Raw genomic sequence first — 27,408 nt, 5'->3', positions numbered from 1 at the left:
CATGACCATCCACATCAATACAACTGCTCCTGAAACCATTTCTACCCACACCAGTACAACTGCTCCTGAAACCATTTCTACCCACACCAATACAACTGCTCCTGAAACCATGTCCACCCACACCAATACAACTGCTCCTGAAACCATGTCCACCCAAACCAATACAACTGTTCCTGAAACCATGTCCATCTTCACCAATACAACTGCTCCTGAAACCATGTCCATCCACAAAAATACAACTGTTCCTGAAACGATGTCCATCCACACCAATACAACTGCTCCTGAAACCATTTCTACCCACACCAATACAACTGCTCCTGAAGCCATGACCATCCACACCAATACAACTGCTCCTGAAACCATTTCTACCCACACCAATACAACTGCTCCTGAAACCATGTCCACCCACACCAATACAACTACTCCTGAAACTATGCCCACACATACCAATACAACTGTTCCTGAATACAGGCTCACACACACCAATCTAACTGCTCCTGAAACCATGTCCACCCACACCAAAGCAATTGTTACTGAAACCATGTTTACCCAGACTAATGCAACAGCTTTTGACGCCATGTCCACCAACACGGACGCAACTACTCCTGAAACCATGTTCATCCTGACTGGAACAACAGCTCCTGAAAGCATGTCAGCCGACACTGATAAAATGGCTCCTGAAATCAGGTCCACCCACACCAGTACAACAGCTCCTGAAGCCATGTCCACCCACACCAATACAACTGTTCCTGAGACCATGTCCATCCACACCAATAGATCTGCTCCTGAAACCATATTCACCCAGACTAATACAACAGTTTCTGAATTCAAGTCCACATACACCAATCAAACTGCTCCTAAAACCATGTCCACCAAGAACATTATAACTATGTCGACCCACATAAATTCAACAGCTCCTGAAAACAGATCCATCCCCACCAATAAAATTATTCCTGAAGCCATGACCATCCACACCAATACAACTGCTCTTGAAACCATTTCCACCCACACCAATACAACTGCTCCTGAAACCATGTCCACCCACACCAATACAACTGCTCCTGAAACTATGCCCACCCATACCAACACAACTGTTCCTGAATTCAGGTTCACACACACCAATCTAACTGCTCCTGAAACCATGTCCACCCACACCAAAGCAATTGTTCCTGAAACCATGTTTACCCAGACTAATGCAACAGCTTTTGACGCCATGTCCACCAACACGGATGCAACTACTCCTGAAACCATGTTCATCCTGACTGGAACAACAGCTCCTGAAAGCATGTCAGCCAACACTGATAAAATGACTCCTGAAATCAGGTCCACCCACACCAATACAAGTGTTCCTGAGACCATGTCTGCCCACATCAATGCAACTGCTCCTGAAACCATGTCCACCCACACCAAAGCAATTGTTCCTGAAACCATGTTTACCCAGACTAATGCAACAGCTTTTGACGCCATGTCCACCAACACGGATGCAACTACTCCTGAAACCATGTTCATCCTGACTGGAACAACAGCTCCTGAAAGCATATCAGCCAACACTGATAAAATGGCTCCTGAAATCAGGTCCACCCACACCAATACAACAGCTCCAGAAGCCATGTCCACCCACATCAATGCAACTACTCCTGAAAAGATGTCCACTAATGCTGACATAATGACTCCTGAAACCATGTCCACCCACACCAATACAACTGCTCCTGAAACCATGTCCACCCACACCAATACAACTGTTCCTGAAACCATGTCCACCTACACCAATACAACTGCTCCTGAAACCATGTCCATCCACACCAATACAACTGCCCCTGAAACTATGTCCATCCACACCAATACAACTTCTCCTGAAACGATATCCATCCACACCAATACAACCGCTCCTGAAACTCTATCCCCCTACACCAATTCGACTGTTCCGAAAACCATGTCCATCCACACCAATACGACTATTTCTGAAACCATGTCAGCCCACACCAAGACAACTGCTCCTCAGATCATGTCCATCCACACCAATAGAACTGCTCCTGAAACCATATTCACCCAGACCAATACAACAGTTTCTGAATTCAAGTCCACATACGTTAATCAAACTGCTCCTGAAACCATATCCACCCAGAACATTATAACTGTATCAGTTCGCAGAGATTCAACAGTTCCTGAAATCAGACCTATCCCCACCAATAAAATTATTCCTGAAGCCATGACCATCCACACCAATACAACTGCTCCTGAAACCATGTCCATCCACACCAATACAACTGCTCCTGAAACCATGTCCACCCACACCAATACAACTGCTCCTGAAACCATGTCCACCCACACCAATACAACTGCTCCTGAAACTATGCCCACCCATATCAATACAACTGTTCCTGAATTCAGGTTCACACACACCAATCTAACTGCTCCTGAGAACATGTCCACCCACACCAAAGCAATTGTTCCTGAAACCATGTTTACCCAGACTAATGCAACTGCTTTTGACACCATGTCCACCAACACGGATGCAACTACTCCTGAAACCATGTTCATCCTGACTGGAACAACAGCTGCTGAAAGCATGTCAGCCAACACTGATAAAATGGCTCCTGAAATCAGGTCCACCCACACCAATACAACAGCTCCTGTAGCCATGTCAACCCACATCAATGCAACTACTCCTGAAAAGATGTCCACTAACACTGACATAATGACTCCTGAAACCATGTCCATTCACACCAATACAACTGTTCCTGAAACCATGGCCATCCACACCAATACAACTGTTCCTCAAACCATGTCCATCCACACCAATACAACTGCTCCTGAAACCATGTCCATCCACACCAATACAACTGTTCCTGAAACCATGTCCATCCACAACAATACAACTGCTCCTGAAACTATATTCACCCAGACAAATACAACAGCTTCTGAATTCAAGTCCACATACGCCAATCAAACTGCTCCTGAAACCATGTCCACCCAGAACATTATAACTATGTCGACCCACATAGATTCAACAGCTCCTGAAATCAGATCCATCCCCACCAATATAATTATTCCTGAAGCCATGACCATCCACATCAATACAACTGCTCTGGAAACCATGTCCATCCATATCAATACAACTGTTTCTGAAACTATGTCCATCCACACCAATACAACTGCTCCTGAAACCATGTCCACCCACACCAATACAACTGCTCCTGAAACCATGTCCATCCACACCAATACAACTGCTCCTGAAACCATGTCCACCCACACCAATACAACTGCTCCTGAAACCATGTCCATCCACACCAATACAACTGCTCCTGAAACCATTTCCACCCACACCAATACAACTGCTCCTGAAACTATGCCCACCCATATCAATACAACTGTTCCTGAATTCAGGTTCACACACACCAATCTAACTGCTCCTGAAACCATGTCCACCCACACCAAAGCAATTGTTCCTGAAACCATGTTTACCCAGACTAATGCAACTGCTTTTGACACCATGTCCACCAACACCAATGCAACTACTCCTGAAACCATGTTCATCCTGACTGGAACAACAGCTCCTGAAAGCATGTCAGCCAACACTGATAAAATGGCTCCTGAAATCAGGTCCACCCACACCAATACAACAGCTCCTGTAGCCATGTCCACCCACATCAATGCAACTACTCCTGAAAAGATGTCCACTAACACTGACATAATGACTCCTGAAACCATGTCCATTCACACCAATACAACTGTTCCTGAAACCATGGCCATCCACACCAATACAACTGTTCCTCAAACCATGTCCATCCACACCAATACAACTGCTCCTGAAACCATGTCCATCCACACCAATACAACTGTTCCTGAAACCATGTCCATCCACAACAATACAACTGCTCCTGAAACTATATTCACCCAGACAAATACAACAGCTTCTGAATTCAAGTCCACATACGCCAATCAAACTGCTCCTGAAACCATGTCCACCCAGAACATTATAACTATGTCGACCCACATAGATTCAACAGCTCCTGAAATCAGATCCATCCCCACCAATATAATTATTCCTGAAGCCATGACCATCCACATCAATACAACTGCTCTGGAAACCATGTCCATCCATATCAATACAACTGTTTCTGAAACCATGTCCATCCACACCAATACAACTGCTCCTGAAACCATGTCCACCCACACCAATACAACTGCTCCTGAAACCATGTCCATCCACACCAATACAACTGCTCCTGAAACCATGTCCACCCACACCAATACAACTGCTCCTGAAACCATGTCCATCCACACCAATACAACTGCTCCTGAAACCATTTCCACCCACACCAATACAACTGCTCCTGAAACTATGCCCACCCATATCAATACAACTGTTCCTGAATTCAGGTTCACACACACCAATCTAACTGCTCCTGAAACCATGTCCACCCACACCAAAGCAATTGTTCCTGAAACCATGTTTACCCAGACTAATGCAACTGCTTTTGACACCATGTCCACCAACACCAATGCAACTACTCCTGAAACCATGTTCATCCTGACTGGAACAACAGCTCCTGAAAGCATATCAGCCAACACTAATAAAATGGCTCCTGAAATCAGGTCCACCCACACCAATACAACAGCTCCTGAAGCCATGTCCACCCACATCAACGCAACTACTCCTGAAACCATGTCCACCCACACCAATACAACTGCTCCTGAAACCATGTCCAGTCATACCAGTACAAGTGCTCAGAAAAGCATGGCTTACGTCACCAAAACAATTGCTCTTGAGACTTTAAGCACCCTTTCAAAATCTGCACCCCATGAAACTGTCATCACCAACATCAATAGAACTGCTCCTGAAATTAGGGGCACTTCCACCAATTCAAGTATTTCAGGCGTTAGCTCTGCCCACACAAATATAACAGTTCTTGAACCCATCACTAATCACTCAAACATAACCAGTTCTCAAACTATTAACAAGACAAATGCAACCACTTCAGGAACTGCAGTCAATGATTCTATTCCTGACCCCCTTAAAAATTACACTGATGTACCTTTGGTTGAGACTAATGAAAGCAGTACACAAACAAAGTCTCTAGGAACTATTGTTAATGAATCCAATGTGAACTCTGAAGTGATGATGGTCAGTAATAACGAATTAGCAATCCTTGAAACAAAAGAGCCAAATATTAGTATACCGAAGTCAGAATATACTGGAAAGACTGCAGATGTAGCTGCTCCAGAAACAATATTCAACCTCAGCAATACAACCACCTTTGGCCATATAGGAAGCAACATCAGTGTGAATATTTCCATAACCATGAACGATACTATCTATTCAAATATTCTTCAAACTAAAGGCACACATTTCAACATATCCACTTCTGAATTAATGGTTAATGTATCAGCTTCAAGCCTTGCTGGAACTAGAGGCATAAACAATTCTACAGCTGCTCCTGAACATGTGAGCATTTATTCTAATATAATTCCTACTGGAATTATGGACAATGACACTAGCAAAATGATTCGTGGAATTAGAAGCATCAAGAAAAATGCAACTACTCCTGAGATTACAGATAACGACAGTGACTCGACCATTCATGAAACTAAAATCATTGACCCTGATTCAGCAACTCCAGAAACGCTAAACATTGACTCTAATAAGTCCACTCCTGAAACTGTGGGTACCACAATAAGTACAAGTGTTGTCAAGACTATGCCTGCAAGAACCCATGTAACCACAGATGAGATAGAGAGTATTAGCACCAGTAGATTCAAAACTGACACAATGATCAACCAGACAAGTACAGTCACTGTTCAGAATTGGGTCACCGAGACCAGTATAGCTGCTACGGAAATTATCGACACCAAAATCAATATTACCACATTACCCACTCTAACTAATGGGACCACTTATGACAATATGATACCACACATCAATTCAGCTGCTCCTGGAACTATGGCTACTCAGGTCAATATAGCTGTTCCTGAAGATATGGTCATCCACACTAATGCAATCACACCTGAAACTATCAAAGCCCATACCAGTGCAACCATTCCTAAAGTTATGGTTTTCCAAACAAATATAACCACTCTGGCAACAATGGTCAATAACACCAATACAATCACTCAAATAATGGTCAACAACACAGGTGCAAGCAGTCTTGAAATTAAAGAGACCAACACAAGTATAACCATCCCTGAAAATACTGAAAAGGTGACCAATAGCAACATCAGTGTAGGTGCTCCTGAGACAATGCCATCCCATATAAGTAGGAATACTTCTGAAATTAAGGCTACATTCATAAATACAACTGCCAATAAAAACATGGGTGATGACACAAAAGCTGTTGTTCCTGATGTTGTAGAGAATAATGTCAAAACAACTATTACTGAGGGTCTGGGCAACCAGAACAATGATACTCATCTACCTGCTGCTGGAAATGCAGGCATTGGCATCAACATAATGGTTTGGATTCCTGGGAACAACCACAGAGACATCAACACAAATACAACTATCCTTGAAGCCATCAGCAGTGATAGCAATATAACCATTCTTGAGAACAACTGTACAAATACCAATAATTGCACTTTTGAACCTAATGGCACAGACTCCAATACACTCACTCTTGAAACTGAGACAGACACTAAGTCAACCATTTCCAAGACTGTGAGAAATGATTCCAAGTCAACCAACCCAAAAGACTGGAAAGCTGAGAACAATACAACTGTTCAAAGCCAGGGGCTCAACACAAATATTGCTATGATAAAAATAATGGACAATGACACCAATCCAATTCAAACTGAGCCTCGGAGCACCTACACCAATGCAACTACCGCTGAGACTCAACTGACCAACAAGGACACAACTGCCCTTGAGGTAGTGGGCTCAATCAACAATGCAACAACAGCTGAAACCATGGGCACCAAGACCAGTGTTGGCATTACAATCAGTCTTGAGACAGTGGGGAATGACACCAGTAAAATTGCAAATAAATTCATGAACAATATCAACAATAAGACTACAGCTATAATTACAGGCAATGATATTGGCTCAGTTGCTCCAGAGACGATAGGTAAAAGTAGTAATATGAACATTTCTTATCCTGTGGTTATCAATACTAATGTAACTGTTCCTGAAACTAGGAGTAATGGCAATGGTTTACTTGCCCTTGAGACTGTGGACAACTCTATCACTCTAGAAACTATTGACATGGATTCACCTGCTCATCTATCTGGAGTCACCAACATCACAATGCTTGCTCCTGAAAGTGCAGTCACCAATACAACTCCAAAAGATGCCGGCATTAAATTAATCACAAGTGTGCTTGCAATTACCAACACTTCTATCAATGAGACCCTTTCAAGTATTGCAGTTCCTTCAAGCAATTCATCTATTTCAAGATTCTCTGTTTTGTTTATAAGTGAAAGAAAACAAGGGGTTTCAAACATGGAAATATCTTCTGAGGGTCCAAATTCATCCAATGAATTGACTGGAGATGTAAGTCTGTGCTGGATGCACTTTGTGATTGTCATTACCATATTTTATTTACTTTATAGTAGTAATCTCAAAATATTGTAATTAGAGGCTTAGTTAATGTAAACTGAAATAGGATTTGTATTGTTGACTAAGTTACTAAGGATGTGGAATGTATATACGAGACTGAGGAGGAGTTAAATATGTCCCTGCAGAAGATCAAATTTAAGGAATTAATATGTATGTGAGTAAAAGTGTTCACAATTATGAGGGGTGTGGAAGACTAGATACGGAGACATTCTGTCACAACCCATTTGGTAAAATGCACTAATAGTGCAGGCCCAGTACTCCCATATTAGTTACTAACATTAAATATTTAATCAAATTACTCAAGCTCTGTTACTCACCTGCCTGACAATCGTGTTAATAGAAAACACTGACCAGGTTTCTGCACAGAACAAAAAAAACTGTTCATTACAAATAACTCAGGTCTGAACACAGACAAACAAATGAAACTTATCATTTATGACTGTTTAACTTTTACTTGATACCTTCTAAAACCCTTGCATACAGGTACAGATAGATAGTCAAATAAAAAAATAGGTGTTATAATTGGATAATAAAATATTGACAGAACACAATTCAAAAGCATCAGTCCACATAATACTCTGAGATATCACATAATCATCCAGCATTGAAACAGGCCCTTCGAACCACTATGTTTATTCCAACCAACAAAAATCAAACTACAATAATCCCATTTACTTGCACTTGGTTCACAATGTACTATGCCATAGCATTGTTAGTCCTTGTCCAGATGTTTCATAAATATTGTGAGAGCACTTGTCTCCACCAGCCTCTCAGGCAGCATGTTCCAGATTTCCTCCACCCCCTGGGGGAAAGTATTTTTCTCAGATCTCCTCTAAACCACTAACTCCCTATCTTGAACTATGGCCTCTGGCCTTAGATATATCTGCCATGGGAAAAACAGTGACATGATCTCCTCTCAATATGCCTCTCACATTTTTGTGTACCTCAATCAGATCTCTCTTTAGCATCCTCTGCTCTAGAGAAAACAAACCCAGCCTGCCCAGTCTCTTGTTGTAAATTAGATATTCCATTCCAGGCAATAGCCTTGGTGAATCTCCTGTGCACCATCTCCAGTGCAATCACATTCTTTCAATAGTGTAGCAACTAGAACTACACACGGTATTCCATCTATGGCTTAAACAATGATATATTAGGTTGTGACAAGACTTTCCTGCTCCTGCCTTCCTCTATGCCCTACCTAATTGCGCTGACACTTCCAAGGATCTTTGGACTCAAATACCATGGTCCCTTTGTTCCTCAGCACTCCCTAAGGACCTACCATTCATTGTGTACAACCGTCCTTTATCAGGCCTCCCAAATCATCTCACACTTATTAGGATTAAATACCTTCTGCCATTGCTCCGTGCAATTTACCAGTTAATCAATATCAGACCATCCCTCTCACTATCAACATCATCTCCAATTTTCAAGTCATCTGCAAACTTAGTAATTATACCTTCTATATTCACATCCTGGTCGTAAATGTACACAACAAACAGCAAGGTCCCAGTACCAATCCCTGTTGTACACCTCTGGTCACAGGCTTCCTTTTTACAAAAACAACCTTCCTCTCTTTGTCTTGTGTTGGTAAGCTAATTTTGGATCCCATCTGCAAATTGTCTTGGATGCCAGAGGCTTTCATTTTGTGGACCAGCCTATAATACGAGACCTTCTCAAATACCTTACTGAAATCCATGTAAACCACATCAACAGCACTATCGTCAGCAATATATTTAATCACCTTTTCAAAAAGCTCAATTAAATTTGCCAGACAGGATCTCTCTCCAACAAACCTGTTCTGACTATCCCTGATCAACCCTGCCTTTCAAAATATTGCTTAATCCTACATCACAGAATACTTCCTCTTGATTAATCTTAACATGTTCCAGAACCTCACCACCCCAAATGTAATCCCCAGCTGTAATGTCTTTCTGTGCTGTGACCACAGATTAGAAATATTCATTTAAGATCTCACCTATGACATCTGGTTCCACACATACGTTTCCCTTTTGGTCTCTAATAGGCTCCACTCTTTCCCTGGTACTCCACTTACTCTTAATGTACTTATAAAAAGCCTTTGAGTTTTCCTTGGTCCTATCTGGCACAGATATTTTGTGGCCCCTCTTTATGCTCCTAAATTTTTTTTAAGCAATCTTTTACACTCTATTCTCTTGAAGGATATCCCCTGTTTTTAATGCACTGTACCTGACATGTGCTTCTTTCTTTTTCTTTATCTAATATTTTATATCTCTTAACATCCAGGGTTCCTTAGACTTGCTTCCCTTGCCCTTCACTCTTAGAGGAACCTGCTGCTCTGATTACTCACTATAATACTTTCAAAAGTCTCTCACTTCTAAATGTTGATCTAGCTGCAAGTAACTGCTGCCAATCTATGTTTGCCAAATCTGGAGTGCCACAAGGATCGGTGCTGGGACCTCTACTTTTTGTCATTTACATAAATGATTTGGATGCGAGCAAAAGAGGTACAGTTAGTAAGTTTGCAGATGACACCAAAATTGGAGGTGTAGTGGACAGCGAAGATCTTACATCAGGATCTTGACCAGATGGGCCAATGGGCTGAGAATTGGCAGATGGAGTTTAATTCAGATAAATGCGAGGTGCTGCATTTTGGGAAAGCAAATCTTAGCAGGACTTATACACTTAATGGTAAGGTGCAAGGGAGTGTTGCTGAACAAAGAGACCTTGGAGTGCAGGTTCATAGCTCCTTGAAAGTGGAGTAGCAGGTAGTTTAGTGAAGAAGGCATTTGGTGTGCTTTCCTTTATTGGTCAGAGTATTGAGTACAGGAGTTGGGAGGCCATGTTGTGGCTGTACAGGACATTGGTTAGGCCACTGTTGGAATATTGCATGCAATTCTTGTCTTCTTCCTATCGGAAAGATGTTGTGAAACTTGAAAGGGTTCAGAATAGACTTACAAGGATGTTGCCAGGGTTGGAGGATTTGAGCTGTAGGGAGAGGCTGAACAGGGGCTGTTTTCCCTGGAGCATCGGTGGCTGAAGGGTGGCCTTATACAGGTTTACAAAATTATGAGGGGCATGGATAGGGTAAATAGACAAAGTCTTTTCCCTTGGGTCGGGGAATCCAGAACTAGAGGACATAGGTTTAGGGTGAGAGGGGAAAGATATAAAAGAGACCTAAGGGGCAACTTTTTCACACAGAAGGTGGTACGTGTATAGAGTGAGCTGCCAGTGGAAGTGGTGGAGGCTGGTACAATTGCAACATGTAAGAGGCATTTGGATGGGTATATGAATAGGAAGGGTTTGGAGGGATATGGGCCGGGTGCTGGCAGGTGGGAGTAGATTAAGTTGGGATATCTGGTCGGCATGGATGGGTTGGACCGATGGGTATGTTTCCATGCTGTATATCTCTATGACTTTATGACTTTACTATATGGAAATTGACCTTGCCCAATTTAGACACTTGATTCTACACCATCCTTACCATTTTGTATAATGACTTTGAAACTTACACCATTATCTCCAAAATGCTTGCCCATTAACACTTCAACCACTTAACTGGCTTCATTCCCCAGGATTAGTTCTAGCACTCCTGTCATTCCTGATGAAGGGCTTATGCCCGAAACATTGATTCTTCTGCTCCTGGGATGCTGCCTGACCTGTGCTTTTCCAGCACCACAGTCTCGACTTAGCTCTAGCACTGCCCATCTCTGATAGGACTATCTTCGTAATTGCATAAAAAGATCTCCTGGATGCACTTTTAAAACTTCCACCCCAACTAATCCTTTTACATTAAGGCCATCCCAATTAATGTTCATAAAGTTGAAATCTTCTATAACCCTATTCCTGTCACACCTCTCTGTGATTTGCCTACATCTGTTGCTCTGTCTCCCTCTGACTGTTGGGAGGCCTGTAGCATAATTTCAGCAAAGTCATGACCCTTATTATATTTCTAAGTTCTACCCAGATGGCCTCACTTGAAGAGCCTTCTAAGAATTCCTCCCTCATTAATACAGCCATGGTTTCTTTTATCAGTAATGGAATGTCCCAATTCTGTTACATTCCCCTCTTATCGTGCCTTCAGCTGCTATTAGCCTGGATTGTTGAGCTACCAGTTCTGCCCTCCATGTCCCAGTTATTGCAACATTTTCAAATTCCCAATAACGCTCTAAATTCATCAATATTACCAGTCAGGCTTCTTGCATTAAAATACACACAATTTAGCTTTCCAACCCTCCCTTGTGCCTTTTCATGCTCATGTCTTCTCTGTCCGCTATACTGTCCTAGTATCCCTTCTGAATCTGACTGAAGCTTGCTCCTTTACATCAGCTCCGTGCTCCACCACCCTGCCAAATTAGTTTAAACCTCCCTGACAGCACAAGAAATCCTCCCAGCAAGGATATTGGACCCATTCTGATTCAATTACAACTCATCTAGTTTGTACAGGTTCTATCTCCCCCAGAAACTGTCCCAAAAATCCAAAAATCTAAAGTTGTCTCTCCTACACCACCCCTTTAACCATGTGCTCATCTGACCTGCTTTCCTATTCCTATACAATAGCATGTGGTACTGGAAGGAATCAGAGATTACAACCTTAGTTGTCATCTTCTTTAATCTACCACCTGACTCTCTAAATTCCAGTTGCAGGACTTCATTCCTTTTTGTATCCCTGTTGTTGTACCACGATTGCAGAATGCCCTGCAGTCGCTCTGACACATCCCAGAACAGCAAGACAACATACCATTCAAGAGTCTTGTTTACAGCCACAGAACCATTTGTCCGTTCCCCTTACAGTCAAGGCCCCAATTCTAAAGCTGTTCCAGAGAGAGAAGGTGTTGTCTTTTTTCAGAGTTTGCAGCTTTCCACCGCTGTATTATTCACACACAGGCTGCTCACCTGCCTAGCAGCCATTCAGAGAATTGTCACGCATAGCACTTCTGACCCATATAGTTGGTCCTGGATTACAAACCAGCCAACAGACTCTCTCTGGCAAAACTACCTGTACTCCCAGCCACAGTGCCGAGGGGCCAAGAATCCTCTCCCACTGCCTGAACAAGGAAGGTGTAAAAGAAACCTCACAATGCGTTTCAGTAACTCAAGGTTTCAGTAACTTGCATTAAGCTACAACATCTCCTGCTATATTTTCTTGGATAAAGCAGCATTCTTTTTCACATTTTGGTCCTCATGAAAATAAAGAAATTATTTTCAGAAAATAAAAACAAAAAAGGTATGATCTTCACAGGTCCCACTTTTAAAGGCTGAAGAAAAAGAGAGCACAGGTTTTAAAGTAATTTGCAAAAGAAGAGTTTTTAAAAATCATGCAGAGAATGATTGAGATCTGGAACCCACTGTCTGACAGTTGGGTGGAGGTAAGTTGAACTGAAGCTTTCCAGAGGGAAATAGATGCCTCATATATTCAGATTCAGATCAATTTCCTTTACCTAAAACAAGGGGAGAAAGTGAGGTCTGCAGATGCTGGAGATCAAAGCTGAAAATGTGTTGCTGGAAAAGTGCAGCAGGTCAGGCAGCATCCAAGGAACAGGAAATTTGACGTTTCGGGCACAAGCCCTTCTTTAGGATCTTTACCTCAAACAATCCTGGTTGAAGTCTTCAATAAGGACATATAATCATACAAATTACAAATAGGACTAAATTCCTGGCCTCTCTAGCCTGAGCTGTTGTTCAAAAATATCAAAGCTAATTGATTGTGGCTTCAACTCAGCATTCCTGACAACTATTTACTCTCATGATAGTTAAGAATCTGTCTATCTCTGTCTTAAAAATGATCCTGTATGTTCTGTTCATCGGAATTATAGTTCCAAAGGATCACAGCTCCCTGAGAGGGAACAATCCTTTTTATCTCTGTTCACCTTCATTTTTAAACTGTGTTTTAGTTCTAGTCTTTGGGAAACTATTGGAGATGTATGGAAAGCATGACCTAATTAGGGCCAGTCAGCAGGGCCTCGTGCAGGGCAGGTCATGCCTTAATAACTTGATTGAATTTTTAGAGGAAGTGGCAAAGATGATTGTTGAAAATAGAGCAGTGGATTTTGCCTACATGGATTTTAGTAAGGCTTTCAACAAAGTCCATCGTGGTAGGCATGGGATCTCTTGTGACTTGGCTGTGTGGATTCAGAATTGGCTTGCCCACAGAAGGCAGAGGGTACTGGTGAAAGGGTGGCTTTCAAGCTGGAGGTCTGTGACTAGTTGTGTTCCACAGGGATCCATACTGGGAATTTTGATTTTTGTGATACATGTAAATGTCTTTGAGTGCGTAAGTAAGTTTGCTGACGAGACAAAGATCAGTGAGTTGTGGATAGTGTAGAAGGTTGTGAAAGGATACAGCAGGATATAGATCAGTTGCAGAAATGATATACAGTTAATGACAGGACCTTGCTCAACACTACCCCTTTAGTGATAACAATTGAATTGAGATCCTCACCTCCCATCGTATTTTTAACTTCATTTTTTGGCATGTTAGGCACACTTTCCACTGTGAAGACTGACATAAAATAGTTATACAAGGCCTTGGCTGTTTCAGCATTACCCAGTATTAATTCCCTTTTCTCATCCTGCAAGGTACCTAAGTCCACTTTAGCCAATCTTTTCCATTTTATATACTTATAAAAACTTTTCCCACCTGTTTTTATATTCTGTGCTAGTTTACATTTGTAATCTATCTTTTCTTTCATTATTGCTTGTTTCATGGTTCTTCATTGCTTTTTAAAGTTTTTCCAATCTTCCTGTTTCCCACAGCTCTTGGCTATTTTGTAAGCCTGAGCTTTTAATTGGATGACTTTCTTTACTTCCTTAGTTATCCAAGGCTGGCTCTTCCTACCCTTGCTATCCTTATTTTTGACTGGAATAAACTTTCCTTGGCACTGTGAAAAATCTCTTTGAAAGTTCATCACTATTCAATAATAATTCTACATGGCGCATGTAAGAATGGAACGACAATAGTCATGGAGCGCTTTAACGTGCGTGTTGACTCAAGTCAGTAGTGGCAGTCTTGAAGTGGAGTTCATTGAACACATCTGTGATCATTTTCTTGAACAGCATGTTACCAAACCTAAAAGAGAGCGTGCAACCTTAGAACTGGTCCTGTGTAATGAGACAGGTAAAATGAATGATCTCAAAGTTAAGGATCCTCTGGGAAAGAGTGATCACAGAATGATTGAATTTCAGATACAAATGGAGAATGAAATAGTATCATCTAAAACCAGGGTTTTATGTTTAACAATGGGAATTATAATGGGATGAAGTAGGAGTTGGCTAAATTATACAAGGAACACAAGTTATATGGTGGTATGGTTGAAGAATAGTGATGAACTTTCAAAGAGATTTTTCACAGTGCCAAGGAAAGTTTATTCCAGTCAAAAATAAGGATAGCAAGGGTAGGAAGAGCCAGCCTTGGATAACTAAGGAAGTAAAGAAAGTCATCCAATTAAAAGCTCAGGCTTACAAAATAGCCAAGAGCTGTGGGAAACAGGAAGATTGGAAAAACTTTAAAAAGCAATGAAGAACCATGAAACAAGCAATAATGAAAGAAAAGATAGATTACAAATGTAAACTAGCACAGAATATAAAAACAGGTGGGAAAAGTGGGAAACGTCGAATTCTCTATTCCTGAGATGCTGCCTGACCTGCTGTGCTTTGACCAGCAACACATTTGCAGTTTGTTTTGAATACTACAGACATTCAGTCAAAGTTCCGTTATACGTATTGCCCCTTTAGAATCTAGCAATCTCTTTGTCTTTTGATTTTGTTGCCAAATTTTACTTTTTTCTTTTCTAACCTTCGCTCTGGTCTCTGTATTGTTTCCTTCTTCCTTTCTGCCTGGACTGCCATCCTCTTGGCATTTTAAACTACCCTTCCTCACAGTCTCTCTGCTCACTGCTGAAGAGTTGGTACAAGGGGCTGGGTTTCAGATTCGTGGATCATCGGGTTCTCTTCTTGGGAAGGTATAACCTGCACAAAAGGGATGGGTTACACCTGAACTCAAGGGGGACCAATATCTTTGCAGCTGAAAATGTGTTGCTGGAAAAGCGCAGCATGTCAGGCAGCATCCAAGGAACAGGAAATTCGACGTTTCGGGCATAAGCTCTTCATCATTCTCAGCCACAGAATCTCTTGTCTGTTCCTCTAAGCATTGAATCTCCTATCACTATCACTCTCCTATTCTTCTCTCTTCCCTTCTGAGCCACAGAGACAGGCGCAGTGCCAGAGACCTGGCTGCTGTGGCTTTCCCTGGTGGGTTGGAAGCATCCAAAGTGGTGTACTTATTATCGAGGGAAACGGCCACAGGGATTCCCTACACTGTCTGCCTATTCCCTTTCCCTCTCCTGACGGTCACCCAGCTACTTTCATCTTGTAACTTAGGTGTGACTACCTTCCTGTAACTATCAATCCCTCAGCCTCCCATATGTTCTGGAGTTCTTCCAGCTAAAACTCCAGTTCCCTAATGCAGTCTGTGAGGAGCTGGAATTGGGTGCACTTTTCACAGGTAAAATCAGCAGGGACACTGCCAGTGACCCTGACTTCCCACATCCTGCAAGAGGAGCATGCAACTGCTCTAGCTTCCATCCCCACTGCTGTAAACAAGGGAGAAAAAGCCCTTACCTGAGCCTCACTATAGCCCCTATGAGAAAGTGAGGACTGCAGATACTGGAGATCAGAGTCGAGAATATAGTGCTGGAAAAATGCAGCAGGTCTTCCTGATGAAGGGCTTATGCCCAAAACATTGATTTTCCTGCTGCTCGGATGCTGTCTGACCTGCTGTGCTTTTCCAGCACTACACTCTTGACTCACCATAGCCCGTTCCCACCAAAGTCTTCCAACTCAACGCCTCGGCACTTTTCCTCACATGACACTATCCCTCAGCACAGCAGTTCCTGAGATGAAAACCTTTCCAGACCTCCTCAAAATACCCTTTTTTTGGTTAGTGGAGGTGGGAAGGGGGCTTAACCACTCTCCAATCCCTCTGCGATGTTTACTCCAATTGTGGTGACTGCAGTGCCATTTCCAGAATGCCTCTCAGTGATATCCTGTGGAGGTCTGTACAATCATGATGACCATGGCAACATCTCCCAGAATTCCATTGTGATGACTCTCAACTACACTCTGATTCGCCCTTTTAAACTGCCATTTTTGTCATCATTCTGTCTTTTATGTAGCCTGAAGTGTACCAGTGGGTACAGCTTTAAACTGGATTGGAATTTAAATTCTAACCAGTTTTCAGTCTTGTTTTAAAGAGGAAGTTTATATTATAATAATTGTATTATTTGTATTATTTTGAGTTAATTAAAGAAGCTTAGTAAAAGTTTATTTTGTTCTGGGTAACAGGACATAAAATAAAGAATTGGCCATTTTTAGTAATTCAATCAAAGCATTTATACAAACTGGTGATGCAATCTATGGAATAGAGGCCCTTAATGACCAGTGCATTAGTCCAATTTGTTATATTCAATCGGTGTGACATGAGTGTTTCTGTTTGGCCAGAGTTTTATTGCCCGTCCCTAGTTGCCCTTGAGAAGGTGGTGATGAACTGCCTTTGTGAACCGCTACAGTTGTAATGTTTGTCTTGGAGTTGAGCTATTGGATCCAGACTAATAATTGATAAAGAGTGAAAGGTCAGACAACAGATTTATCATATTATAAAACCAAATGAAAGCCACTAAATTGTTTTTACAAATGGAACAGAAATTCCTGACTGATTTACAAAATCTAACTAAGGTTAAGGCAATAAAACAGTTAAAGGTGGCTTTTCCTATTAGGGCAGAGATTAGAAGAATTTTTTTCTCTCAGAGTATTGTGCAACTTTAGAACCCTCAACTTCAAAAGGTGGTTGAGCTGAGGTTTTTGAATGCTTTTAAATATGAGGAAAATAGATTTGTGATAGGCAGGTGAAGCAAAGAGTACTAGGGGTAGAGGGGGAGCGTAGACTTCATTACACAAACAGAATAGTCGGTTACTTAATGAATAGCAGAGCAGGCTAGAGTGGCTGAAAAACCTACTTCCTAGTTCTAGTTTGCAGTTTTGAATGTTAAAATGAACCAAGACTTGATATTAGAACTATAAACAGTTGACAACAAGATCTCCCACAGTAAGAGATTCCCTACAGTGTGGAAGCAGGCCATTTGGCCCATTGATCCTCCGTAGAGCTTCCCATCCAGCCTACCCTACCCCTGAACTTCCTGAACACAGCAAATCCCTGAACACTTTGGACAGATTAGCATGGCCAGTTCACCGAACCTGCACATCTTTGGACTGTGGGAGGAAACCCACGCAGACACAGAGAGAATGTGCAAACTCCACACAGACAGTCGACCAAAGCTTGAATTGAACTCACGTCTCTAGCGCTCTGAGGCAGCAGTGCTAACTACTGAGCCACCATGCCACCCAAAAGGATGACCAAAAGGTTATATGTATTGACTAAAGAAGTTGAATTTCTTGTCAAGAGGAAGAAGAATGCTTATGTTAGGATAAGACGTGAAGGCTCAGTTAGGGCATTTGAGAGTTACACGTTAGCCAGGAAAGACCTAAAGAGAGAGCAAAGAGCTAGAAGGGGACATGACAAATCATTCACAGATAGGATCTTAGAAAATCCTGAAGCTTTCTATAGGTATATCAGGAACAAAAGAATGACTAGAGAAAGATTAGGGCCAGTCAAGGACAGTAGTGGGAAGTTGTGCAGGGAGTCCAAGGAGCTAGGAGAAGCACTAAGTCAGTATTCACACTGGAAAAAGACAATGTTGTGAGGAGAATACTGAGGTACTAGTCAGGATTGAAGTTCACCAGGAGGAGGTTTTAGCAATTCTGGAAAGTGTGAAAATAGTTAAGTCCATGGACTAGATGAGATTTATCCTAGGACTCTCTGGGAAGCCAGGGAGGAGATTTCCGCGACTTTGGCTTTGATCGTTATGTCATCATTGTCTACTGGAATAGTGGCAGAAGACTGGAGGATATCAAATGTTGTTCCGTTGTTCAAGAAGGGGAGTAGAGACAACCCTGGTAATTATAGACCAGTGAGCCTCACTTTGGTTATAGGCAAAGTGTTGGAAAAGGTTAAAAGAGATAGGATTTCTAATCATCTAGAGAGGAATAAGTTTATTAGGGACAGTCAACATGATTTTTTGAAGTGTGGGTCATGCCTCACAAACCTTATTAAGTTCTTTGCGATGGTGAGTAAAACAGATGGATGAGGGTAAAGCGGTTGATGTGGTGTTTCAGGGTTTCAGTAATGTTACAACACGTATAACCCTCCTGCTTAATTTAAAACCAACAACACAGAAAAGATTTATCCCGTGCAGTAGTCTGTAAAAATTGAGTGGCCAAGAACTATTTAAAGTAAAAATTGACAATTTTACTTCTTAAAGCATAACAGAGAATAATAAACTAACCACTGTTTACAATTTCTTTCTCTAATCTATCTTTTAGCTTCCCTGCTATAATATTAGTCCCAATTAAAATTTACAAAACAACATTTCTTATCTCAAAACCAGGCAGCTGTAGGTTCTTGTCTTCGGATCTTCCTGTGTCTTCTTTTCTCCTCGTTAGGAATTTCTGCTTTACAGGATACTGACCAAAAAGGGACTTTTAAGAGAGTTTTTCTTCAAGGCATCTCATACATGCTAGGATGTGGCAGATCTCCCCTCAACTGTTCAATTTTACCCAGTCTTATACTCCAGAGCATCGGAATGTGTCATTGGCTTTTAAGGCGGTCAATATACAAATTCAAACTCAATTGGAGTTTGTTATGTTTCGGGTATAATTTAAACTGATTGGCTGAATTCAAATTTGTTTTTGTCTCCAAGCAACAAACTAATCGAATTATTCGAACCAGTGTTACATTGTTACCTTTTTGAGAACATTTAGTGTTGTGTCCAGTAGTTCTGTTGCTTTTGACTCACTTAAAGGAATACCTACATCTTCATAACACGTCCCCCTTAAGAAAAAAATGAACTATCATGATGAAAAGATAGTCTCTTTTTTTCTACTTTTTAAACACATTACCCTAAGATACAGATAACTTTCATATAAGTTCACCTTAACATCTTCCCTTACACCTGTGTATACAGACATAAAACAGTAAATAAAGACAAATCTCATCGAAACTCTATCAGTTAAATCTGCAATAACATGTCTGTGATTACATTCTTCTAACCCTCAATATGTACGATTTTAAAAGTAAAAGTTTGTAATATAAGACTCCAACGGGATAGTCTCATATTCCTACCTTTAAAAGATTCTAAGAATTTAAGCGGATTGTGGTCAGCGTATACAATCGTCTCCGACACATTGTTCGTGATATACAAATTGAAATGCTGTAAGGCCAGTACTAAACTCAAGAGTTCCTTTTTGATTGTGAAGTATTTCCTCTCGTGGATGTTGACCTTCTTCGAAAAGTAACCAACTGGCAGTTTGACATTAAAAGGTTTGAAAGGTTTGTTTGTGGCTAGTATTGATTTCAAGTGGTCGAATGCCTCCTGGCATGCTCCTGTCCACGGAAACTTTGTTCTTCTTCAGCAAATCAGTTAACGATGTCACTACATTGCTGACGTTTGGAACAAAGTTCCAATAGAATCTGCTGAGTCCTAATAATTGAAGCATCTCTTTCATAGAATCATAGAGATGTACAGCACTGAAACAGACCCTTCGGTCCAACCTGTCCATGCCGACCAGATATGCCAACCCAATCTAGTCCCACCTACCAGCACCTGGCCCATATCCCTCCAAACGCTTCCTATTCATATACCCATACAAATGCCTCTTAAATGTTGTAATTGTACCAGCCTTCACCACATCCTCTGGCAGCTCATTCCATACACATACCACCCTCTGCATCTCTTTTATATCTTTTCCCCTCACCCTAAAGCTATGCCCTCTAGTTCTGGACTCCCCGACCCCAGGGAAAAGACTTTGTCTATTTATCCTATCCATGCCCTTCATAATTTTGTAAACCTCTATAAGGTCACCCCTCAGCCTACGACGCTCCAGGGAAAACAGCCCCAGCCTGTTCAGCCTCTCCCTGTAGTTCAAATCCTCCAACCCTGGCAACATCCTTGTAAATCTTTTCTGAACTTTTTCAAGTTTCGCAACATCTTTCCGATAGGAAGGAGACCAGTATTGCACACAATATTCCAACAGTGGCCTAACCAATGTCCTGTACAGCTGCAACATGACCTCCCAACTCCTGTACTCAATACTCTGACCAATAAAGGAAAGCATACCAAATGCCTTCTTCACTATCCTATCTACCTGTGACTCCACTTTCAAGGAGCTATGAACCTGCACTCCGAGGTCTCTTTGTTGAGCAACACTCCCTTGCACCTTACCATTAAGTGTATAAGTCCTGCTAAGATTTGCTTTCCCAAAATGCAGCACCTCGCATTTATCTGAATTAAACTCCAACTGCCATTTCTCAGCCCATTGACCCATCTGGTCCAGATCCTGTTGTAGTCTGAGGTAACCCTCTTCGCTGTCCACTACACCTCCAATTTTGGTGTCATCTGCAAACTTACTAACTATACCTCTTATGCTCGCATCCAAATCATTTATGTAAATGACAAAAAGTAGAGGGCCCAGCACCGATCCTTGTGGCACTCCACTGGTCACAGGCATCCAGTCTGAAAAACAACCCTCCACCACCACCCTCTGTCTTCTACCTTTGAGCCAGTTCTGTATCCAAATGGCTAGTTCTCCCTGTATTCAATGAGAGGTTCGTCGTGGGAATTCCTCAATGGCCTATGTCATTGCATTCCGTGGGGTCAACCTTCCGTGACCAATGTTATGTCCCAAGAACGTCACCTCTGCTTTTGCAAATTCTGTTTTATTTAAGTTTTGCTTATCATAGTTGTTCAAAGAGGTCTGACAAATGTATCAAGTGATCTTTTCAGGACTTACTAAAGATCTCTATAATGTCCAAATAGACTGCATAGTTTGTTAACCCAGCCACACCTCTGTTCATGAGTCTTTGGAATGTGGTGGGTACATGCTTCATTCCAAAGACCATCACTTTAAACTGATGTAGCCCATTTGGGGTTACAAATGCAGAAATGTATTTTGCCCTCTCTGCTAAAGGTACCTGCCATTAACCATGCATTAAGTCCAACTTGGTGATGTAACGGGCTTGTCCAACTTTCTTGATACAGTCCTCCAATCTAGGAATTGGATATGAGTCCGATTTTATAACAGCGTTGACCTTCCGATAATCCACGCAGAATCTATGAACTAAGACAATCGGCAAACTCCACTTGCTCTGGCTTGGTTCGACGATGTGCTTGTTGAGCATGGCCTCCACCTTCATGTGGACCTGTCCGGCTTTGAGAGGATTAAGCCGAAAGGGGTGTTGTTTTATTGGAGCAGTATTTCCTACGTCTAATTCATGAACAATAACATTAGTCCACCCCACCTGATTCTTTCATATGTCCTTGTACTGTAATAATAAATCTTTCAACTCTGTTCCATGCTCCTGACACAGATAACTTACTAATCTATTCCACTCCTCAAGGACTTCTTCAATTTTTAAACTATTTTGAGGCACATCAAAATCCATATCATCTGGATTTGATTCCTCACTCTGCGGGGCAGTAACTAATACCTGTTACTTCAGATCTTTCTCACTAGTGTAATACGGTTTCAACATGTTCACATGACATACCCATTTTTTCTCTATCTGGCACCTTTGCTAAATAGTTTACCTGACTCAACTTTTTTCACAATTTGATAGGGACCACTAAACCTGGCTTTGAATGGATCTCCTATCCCTTGGGTAAATATCCGAATCTCAGAGCTTTTAATCTGCCACCTGCTTCATTCTACACTTGCCTTCTTTCGGTGCCGTTTAGCTAACTCACCTACTCGATTTACTCTCTCCCTCACCTCTGATGCATAATCTAATTGTGAGAGCTCCGACATAGGTTCTGTCAATCTTTCTTTAATTAATTTCAAAAGGCCTCTCACTTCATGACCAAATATTAACTCAAAGGGAGTGAACTGAGTCGATTAATTTGGGACATCTCTAATGGCAAACAATATGAATGAGATACCTTTATCCCAATCATTTGGATAATCCTGACAGTACGCCTTTAACATGGTCCTCAAGGTCTGATGCAACCCTTCTAAAGCTCCCTGGGATTCAGGATGATACGCACTGGGTTTAAAGTGCTGTATACCAAAGCTATCCATAACCTCCTTAAACAGCCAAGCAGTACAATCTGACCCTTGGTCTGACTGAATCTCTCTGGGTAGCCCATACCACGTGAAGAAAGCTACTAACTCCTCTACCACCCTGTAATGGAATTGCCTCTGGACATTTGGGAGACACATCCATTATGGTTAACATGTACTGGTTCCCACTTTTAGTTCTCAGGAGGGGACCTACACAATAAATTATAACCCACGTGAAGAGTTCTTCCAATGCAGGAATTGGCATCAAAGGTGCTGGCTTTATTACCACCTGTAGCTTACCTACCATTTGGCATGTATGACACATACAGCAAAAGTTATCCACATCCTTATGCATTCCAGGCCAATAAAAATGTTTTTGTACCTTAGCCTGTGCCTTTTGTACCCCTGGGTGACCTCCTACAGGTAGTTCATGTGCTACCTGTAACACCTCCTGTCTGTGTGCTACCGGCAACACAATCTGGTGCACATCTGCCCATTTCTCCTCTGCACTAACCTGCCGTGGTCTCCATTTCTGTCTGAGGAGTCTATCTTTCAGATAATAACCCTCCGGAATGTTCTCAGCCTCCTTTTCAGAGTGCACCCACACATATAGCTTTTAATGTCTTGTCATGCAGTTGCAAGTCTCTTAGCCTTTCAGGCTTCTGTCTGACACTCTGCCTGTTCAGGTTTTTCCTGCATCATTACATCAAACAAGGTATCTGCTAACTGAACCTCAGCTCCTTCATTGTTCTCTTTACTTTTCACTTTGTGCTGTGATTTATGGTAGTAGGATCTGATTACCACACAGTCTAGGAAAATACCAGGATATTTCGGCCTTAACTCCTCAGTTTCTTGGTCTTCCTTGGGCTTCTCCACAACAAAGGGTGTCACTCCCACCTTGGATCCTGCCAACTCATTCCCAAGAATAAACGGAATTCCTAGAACTGACACTCTGTCAATCTCCCAGCTACCTCTCCCCAACACCCCTCCCCCCCCCCCCCCCCCCACCCCTCCAATTAATCTCTCAGCCCCAACCCACAAGCTTCATTCTTGATGAAGGGCTTATGCCCGAAATATTGATTCTTCTGCTCCTCGGATGCTGCCTGACTTGCTGTGCTTTTCCAGCACCACACTCTCAACTCTGTCAATCACTCCCACTATAACTTCCACAGTCTTAAGTTGCCACTCCAACCTGATCTTACATAGGACAATGCTAAATTTCTAGGTAAAAACAATGACTGCAGATGGTGGAAACCAGATTCTGGATCAGTGGTGCTGGAAGAGCACAGCAGTTCAGGCAGCATCCGAGGAGCAGGAAAATCGATGGTTCGGGCAAAAGCCCTTCATCGGGAATAAAGGAAGTGCTAAATTTCTGTCCATCTATCCCACAAATTAGCACTCTCTCAGGTAACAGTTCAGGAAGAGTGCATGTTCACTCATCCCTTGCTATCAGCGACTGGTTAGATTGTGTATCTCTCACAATTATAACTTCTTGTCCTTCTCCCCCTGTTCCTACTGAGTAAACTTTACCCACAGAGGCAAATTCTTTGTAGAGCTCAGGTACTAACTCCATACCCAGCCCCTGCCCAGGCTGTGCACTCTCCTGTAGCTCCTTGGCTCTTCTTGGGGTCTCCTCTACTACCTTCACTAATGCCACTGGCTTAGCTTCTTTTACCACATCTTTTCCCACAGCGACTTTCTTTAATGACCAGCACTGTGTCTTTACGTGTCCCACCTTCTGGCACCTTGTCCCAGTGCCCTTCTGAAACCACTGGCGCTGTAATTTTCTGTGTCCCACTCCATTACATTTCACCTCCTGGCCACCCTCTTGGGCATCTTTAACCAGTGTAAAATCTTACCAGTGCACTCGACTCTTGGTTTCAGAGTGTCGGATCTCCCTTTCTCTCAATTTCTATCCCTCACATGGCAAAGTTCTGGCCGGAAACTTGTCTTATGGACCAACATGTACTCATCTGCTAATTCTGCTGCCCTTTTCACTTCCTGAATTTTCTGTTCATCCACATGAATTCTTACCATCTCTGGAAGTGAATTTTAAACTCCTCTAGCAGAATAATCTCTCTTAAAGCCTCAAATGTCCTATCTATTTCCAAAGCATGCATCCATCGATCAAATTGTCTATGTTTAATTCTTTCGAACTCAACATAAGTCTGACCTAGTTCCTCCTTTATGTTTCTGAACAACTATCTATATACATCTGGTACCAATTCATAAACACTTAACATAGCCTGTTAACCTCATCATAATCTCTTGACCCCTCATCTTACAGTGCAGCAAATACCTCACTAGCTCTGCCTACCAGTTTAGTCTAAAGTAGCATTACCCATAAACCCTCAGACCACTCCATCTTCCTAGCCAATTTTTCAAATGAAATAAAAAAAAGCTTCAACATTTTTCTCATCAAAATGTGGCAGAATTTTGACATATTTATATATATCACTAACTTCTTTTTTAATCTCCATCCTGTTCACTTGACTTTGCTGACTAAGTTTGCAACTTCTCAACTTTCTCTCTGCTCTCTCTCTTACTCCCTCCCTTCACTCTTTCTCTTTCTCTGTCCCTTTCTTCTCTCTCTTTCTCATCACTTCCCTCTCTCTCTTTGCTCAGCCAAGAACATTCTCTCGTCTCTCTCTCTTCTCTCTCTTTCTCTTTCTCTCTCCCATGTTTGCCTTCTAACTCCATTTTCCTCAACTGTAATCTAAGTTTTTCTACCTCGAGTGCACTTGTCTGTTTTTCTGACACACCTAAGTGTTTGAGTAATTCCCTTACAATTTCAGCTTTACTTTTGTCCTAGGTTAAATCCAAATCTAACCTTTTTGCTAATTCTAAAGGTATGGCCTTTTTCTTTCCTTCTCAACTGTCTTGGCAAATTTAAGAATCATCTTCAAATCCCAGAACCTCTTCAGCAATTTAAAAGCCATTTCTCTCACTTTTAATTCAAATACTACAAGTCACTGAAATTAAACAAATTGTCTCGCCTACATTTTATTTAAAGATCTAGGACACTAACCTGCAAGTGTTTAAATCTGCCGGGATTTTACATATCCCCAAATCTATTCAAGTCTCTCTAAACCAGTTCAGATCACAGACCCAAGCATCCAAACTGTTACGATACGGGATAAACCCTCCTGCTTAATTTAAAACCAGCAACACAGAAAAGATTTATTCTGTGCAGTAGTCTGTAAAAATTGAGTGGCCAAGAACTATTTAAAGTAAAAATTGACAACTTTATTTCTTAAAGTATAACAAAGAATAATTAACTAACCACTATTTACAGTTTCTTTCTCTAACCTATCTTTTAGCTTCCCTGCTATAATATTAGTCCGATAAAGCTCCCAATTAAAATTTACAAAACAACACTCCTTATCTCAAAACCAGGCAGCTGTAGGTTCTTGTCTTCGGATCTTCCTGTGTCTTCTTTTCTCCTTGTTAGGAATTTCTGTGTTACAGGTTACTGATCAAAAAGGGACTTTAAGAGAGTTTTTTTTAAGGCATCTCGTACATGCTAGGATGTGGCAGGTCTCCCCTCAACTGTTCAAATTTGCCCGGTCTTATACTCCAGAGCATCGAAATGTGTCATTGGCTTTTAAGGTGGTCAATATACTCTTCTCAAACTTGTTGGAGTTTATTATCTCTCGGGTATAATTTAAACTGAAATCAAATTTGTTTTTGTCTCCAAGCAACAAACTAATTGAATTGTTGACCCAGTGTTACATTGTTACCTTTTTGAGAACACTTAGTGCTGTGTCTGGTAGTTCTGCTGCTTTTAACTCACTTAAAGGTATACCCACATCTTCATAACAGTAAGGCATTTGATAAGGTTCCTCACTGTAGGCTATTGCACAAAATACAAGAGGCATTGGATTGAGAGTGATTTAGTGGTTTGGTTCAGAAATTGGCTACCTGAAAGAAGACACAGGGTGCAGTTGATGGGAAATGTTCATCCTGGAGTTCACTTACTAGTGGTGTACTGCAATGATCTGTTTTAGGGTCATTGCTTTTTGTTATTTTTATAAATTACTTAGATGTGGGCATAGAAGGATGGGTTAGTAAGTTTGCGGATGACATTAAGGTAGGTAGAGTTGTGGATAGTGCTGAAGGTTGTTGTGGGTTACAGAGGGACATGGATAAGCTGCAGAGCTGGGCTGAGAGGTGGCAAATGGAGTTTAATGTGGAAAAGTGTGAGGTGATTCACTCTGGAAGGAGCAGCAGGAAAAAAGAGTATTGGGCTAAAAGTGAGATTTTTGGTAGTGTAGATGAGCAAAGAGATCCCAGTGTCCAGGTACATAGATCCCTGCAAGTTGCCACCCAGGTCGATAGGGTTGTTAAGAAGACATACGGTGTGTTAGCTTTTATTGGTACACCGATTGAGTTTCGGAGACATGAGGTTATGCTGCAGCTGTACAAAACTCTAGTGTGACTGCACTTGGAGTATTGTGTACAGTTCTGGTCACCATGTTATAGGAAGGATGTGAAAGCTTTAGAAAGGGTTCAAAGGCGATTTACGAGGTTGTTGCCTGGGATGGAGGGAAGGTCTTATGAGGAAAGGCTGAGGGACTTGAGGCTGTTTTCATTAGAGAGGAGAAGATTGAGAGGTGACTGAATTTTCATTCCAACATTTATTCCACTTTTTCTTTGGAATGCTTAGTGTTCATGTATTATCTTTTTATTTCCTCTTTTTAGCTTTCCTGTGA

At 41.7% G+C, this 27,408-nt stretch overlaps 1 protein-coding gene across 1 annotated transcript; it reads left to right on the top strand.

Annotated features, from left to right (window-relative positions):
* Position 1: 1 nt before the first annotated feature.
* LOC132829780 (uncharacterized) lies at positions 2 to 27,408 on the top strand. The gene is made up of 2 exons (XM_060847147.1): positions 2 to 7,352; positions 27,398 to 27,408. The coding sequence occupies exons 1-2, from the start codon at positions 2 to 4 to the stop codon at positions 27,406 to 27,408; spliced, it is 7,362 nt and encodes a 2,453-aa protein (XP_060703130.1).

This window comes from Hemiscyllium ocellatum, chromosome 2 (assembly GCF_020745735.1).
Source record: "Hemiscyllium ocellatum isolate sHemOce1 chromosome 2, sHemOce1.pat.X.cur, whole genome shotgun sequence".
NCBI lineage: Eukaryota > Metazoa > Chordata > Chondrichthyes > Orectolobiformes > Hemiscylliidae > Hemiscyllium > Hemiscyllium ocellatum.
Note: the sequence above shows the minus strand (reverse complement) of the source record. Positions and strands in the feature narration are given on the sequence as shown.

Bases quoted from the DNA above. Each gene is read 5' to 3' on its own strand.
- LOC132829780 (XM_060847147.1), top strand. From the start codon at position 2: ATGACCATCCACATCAATACAACTGCTCCTGAAACCATTTCTACCCAC.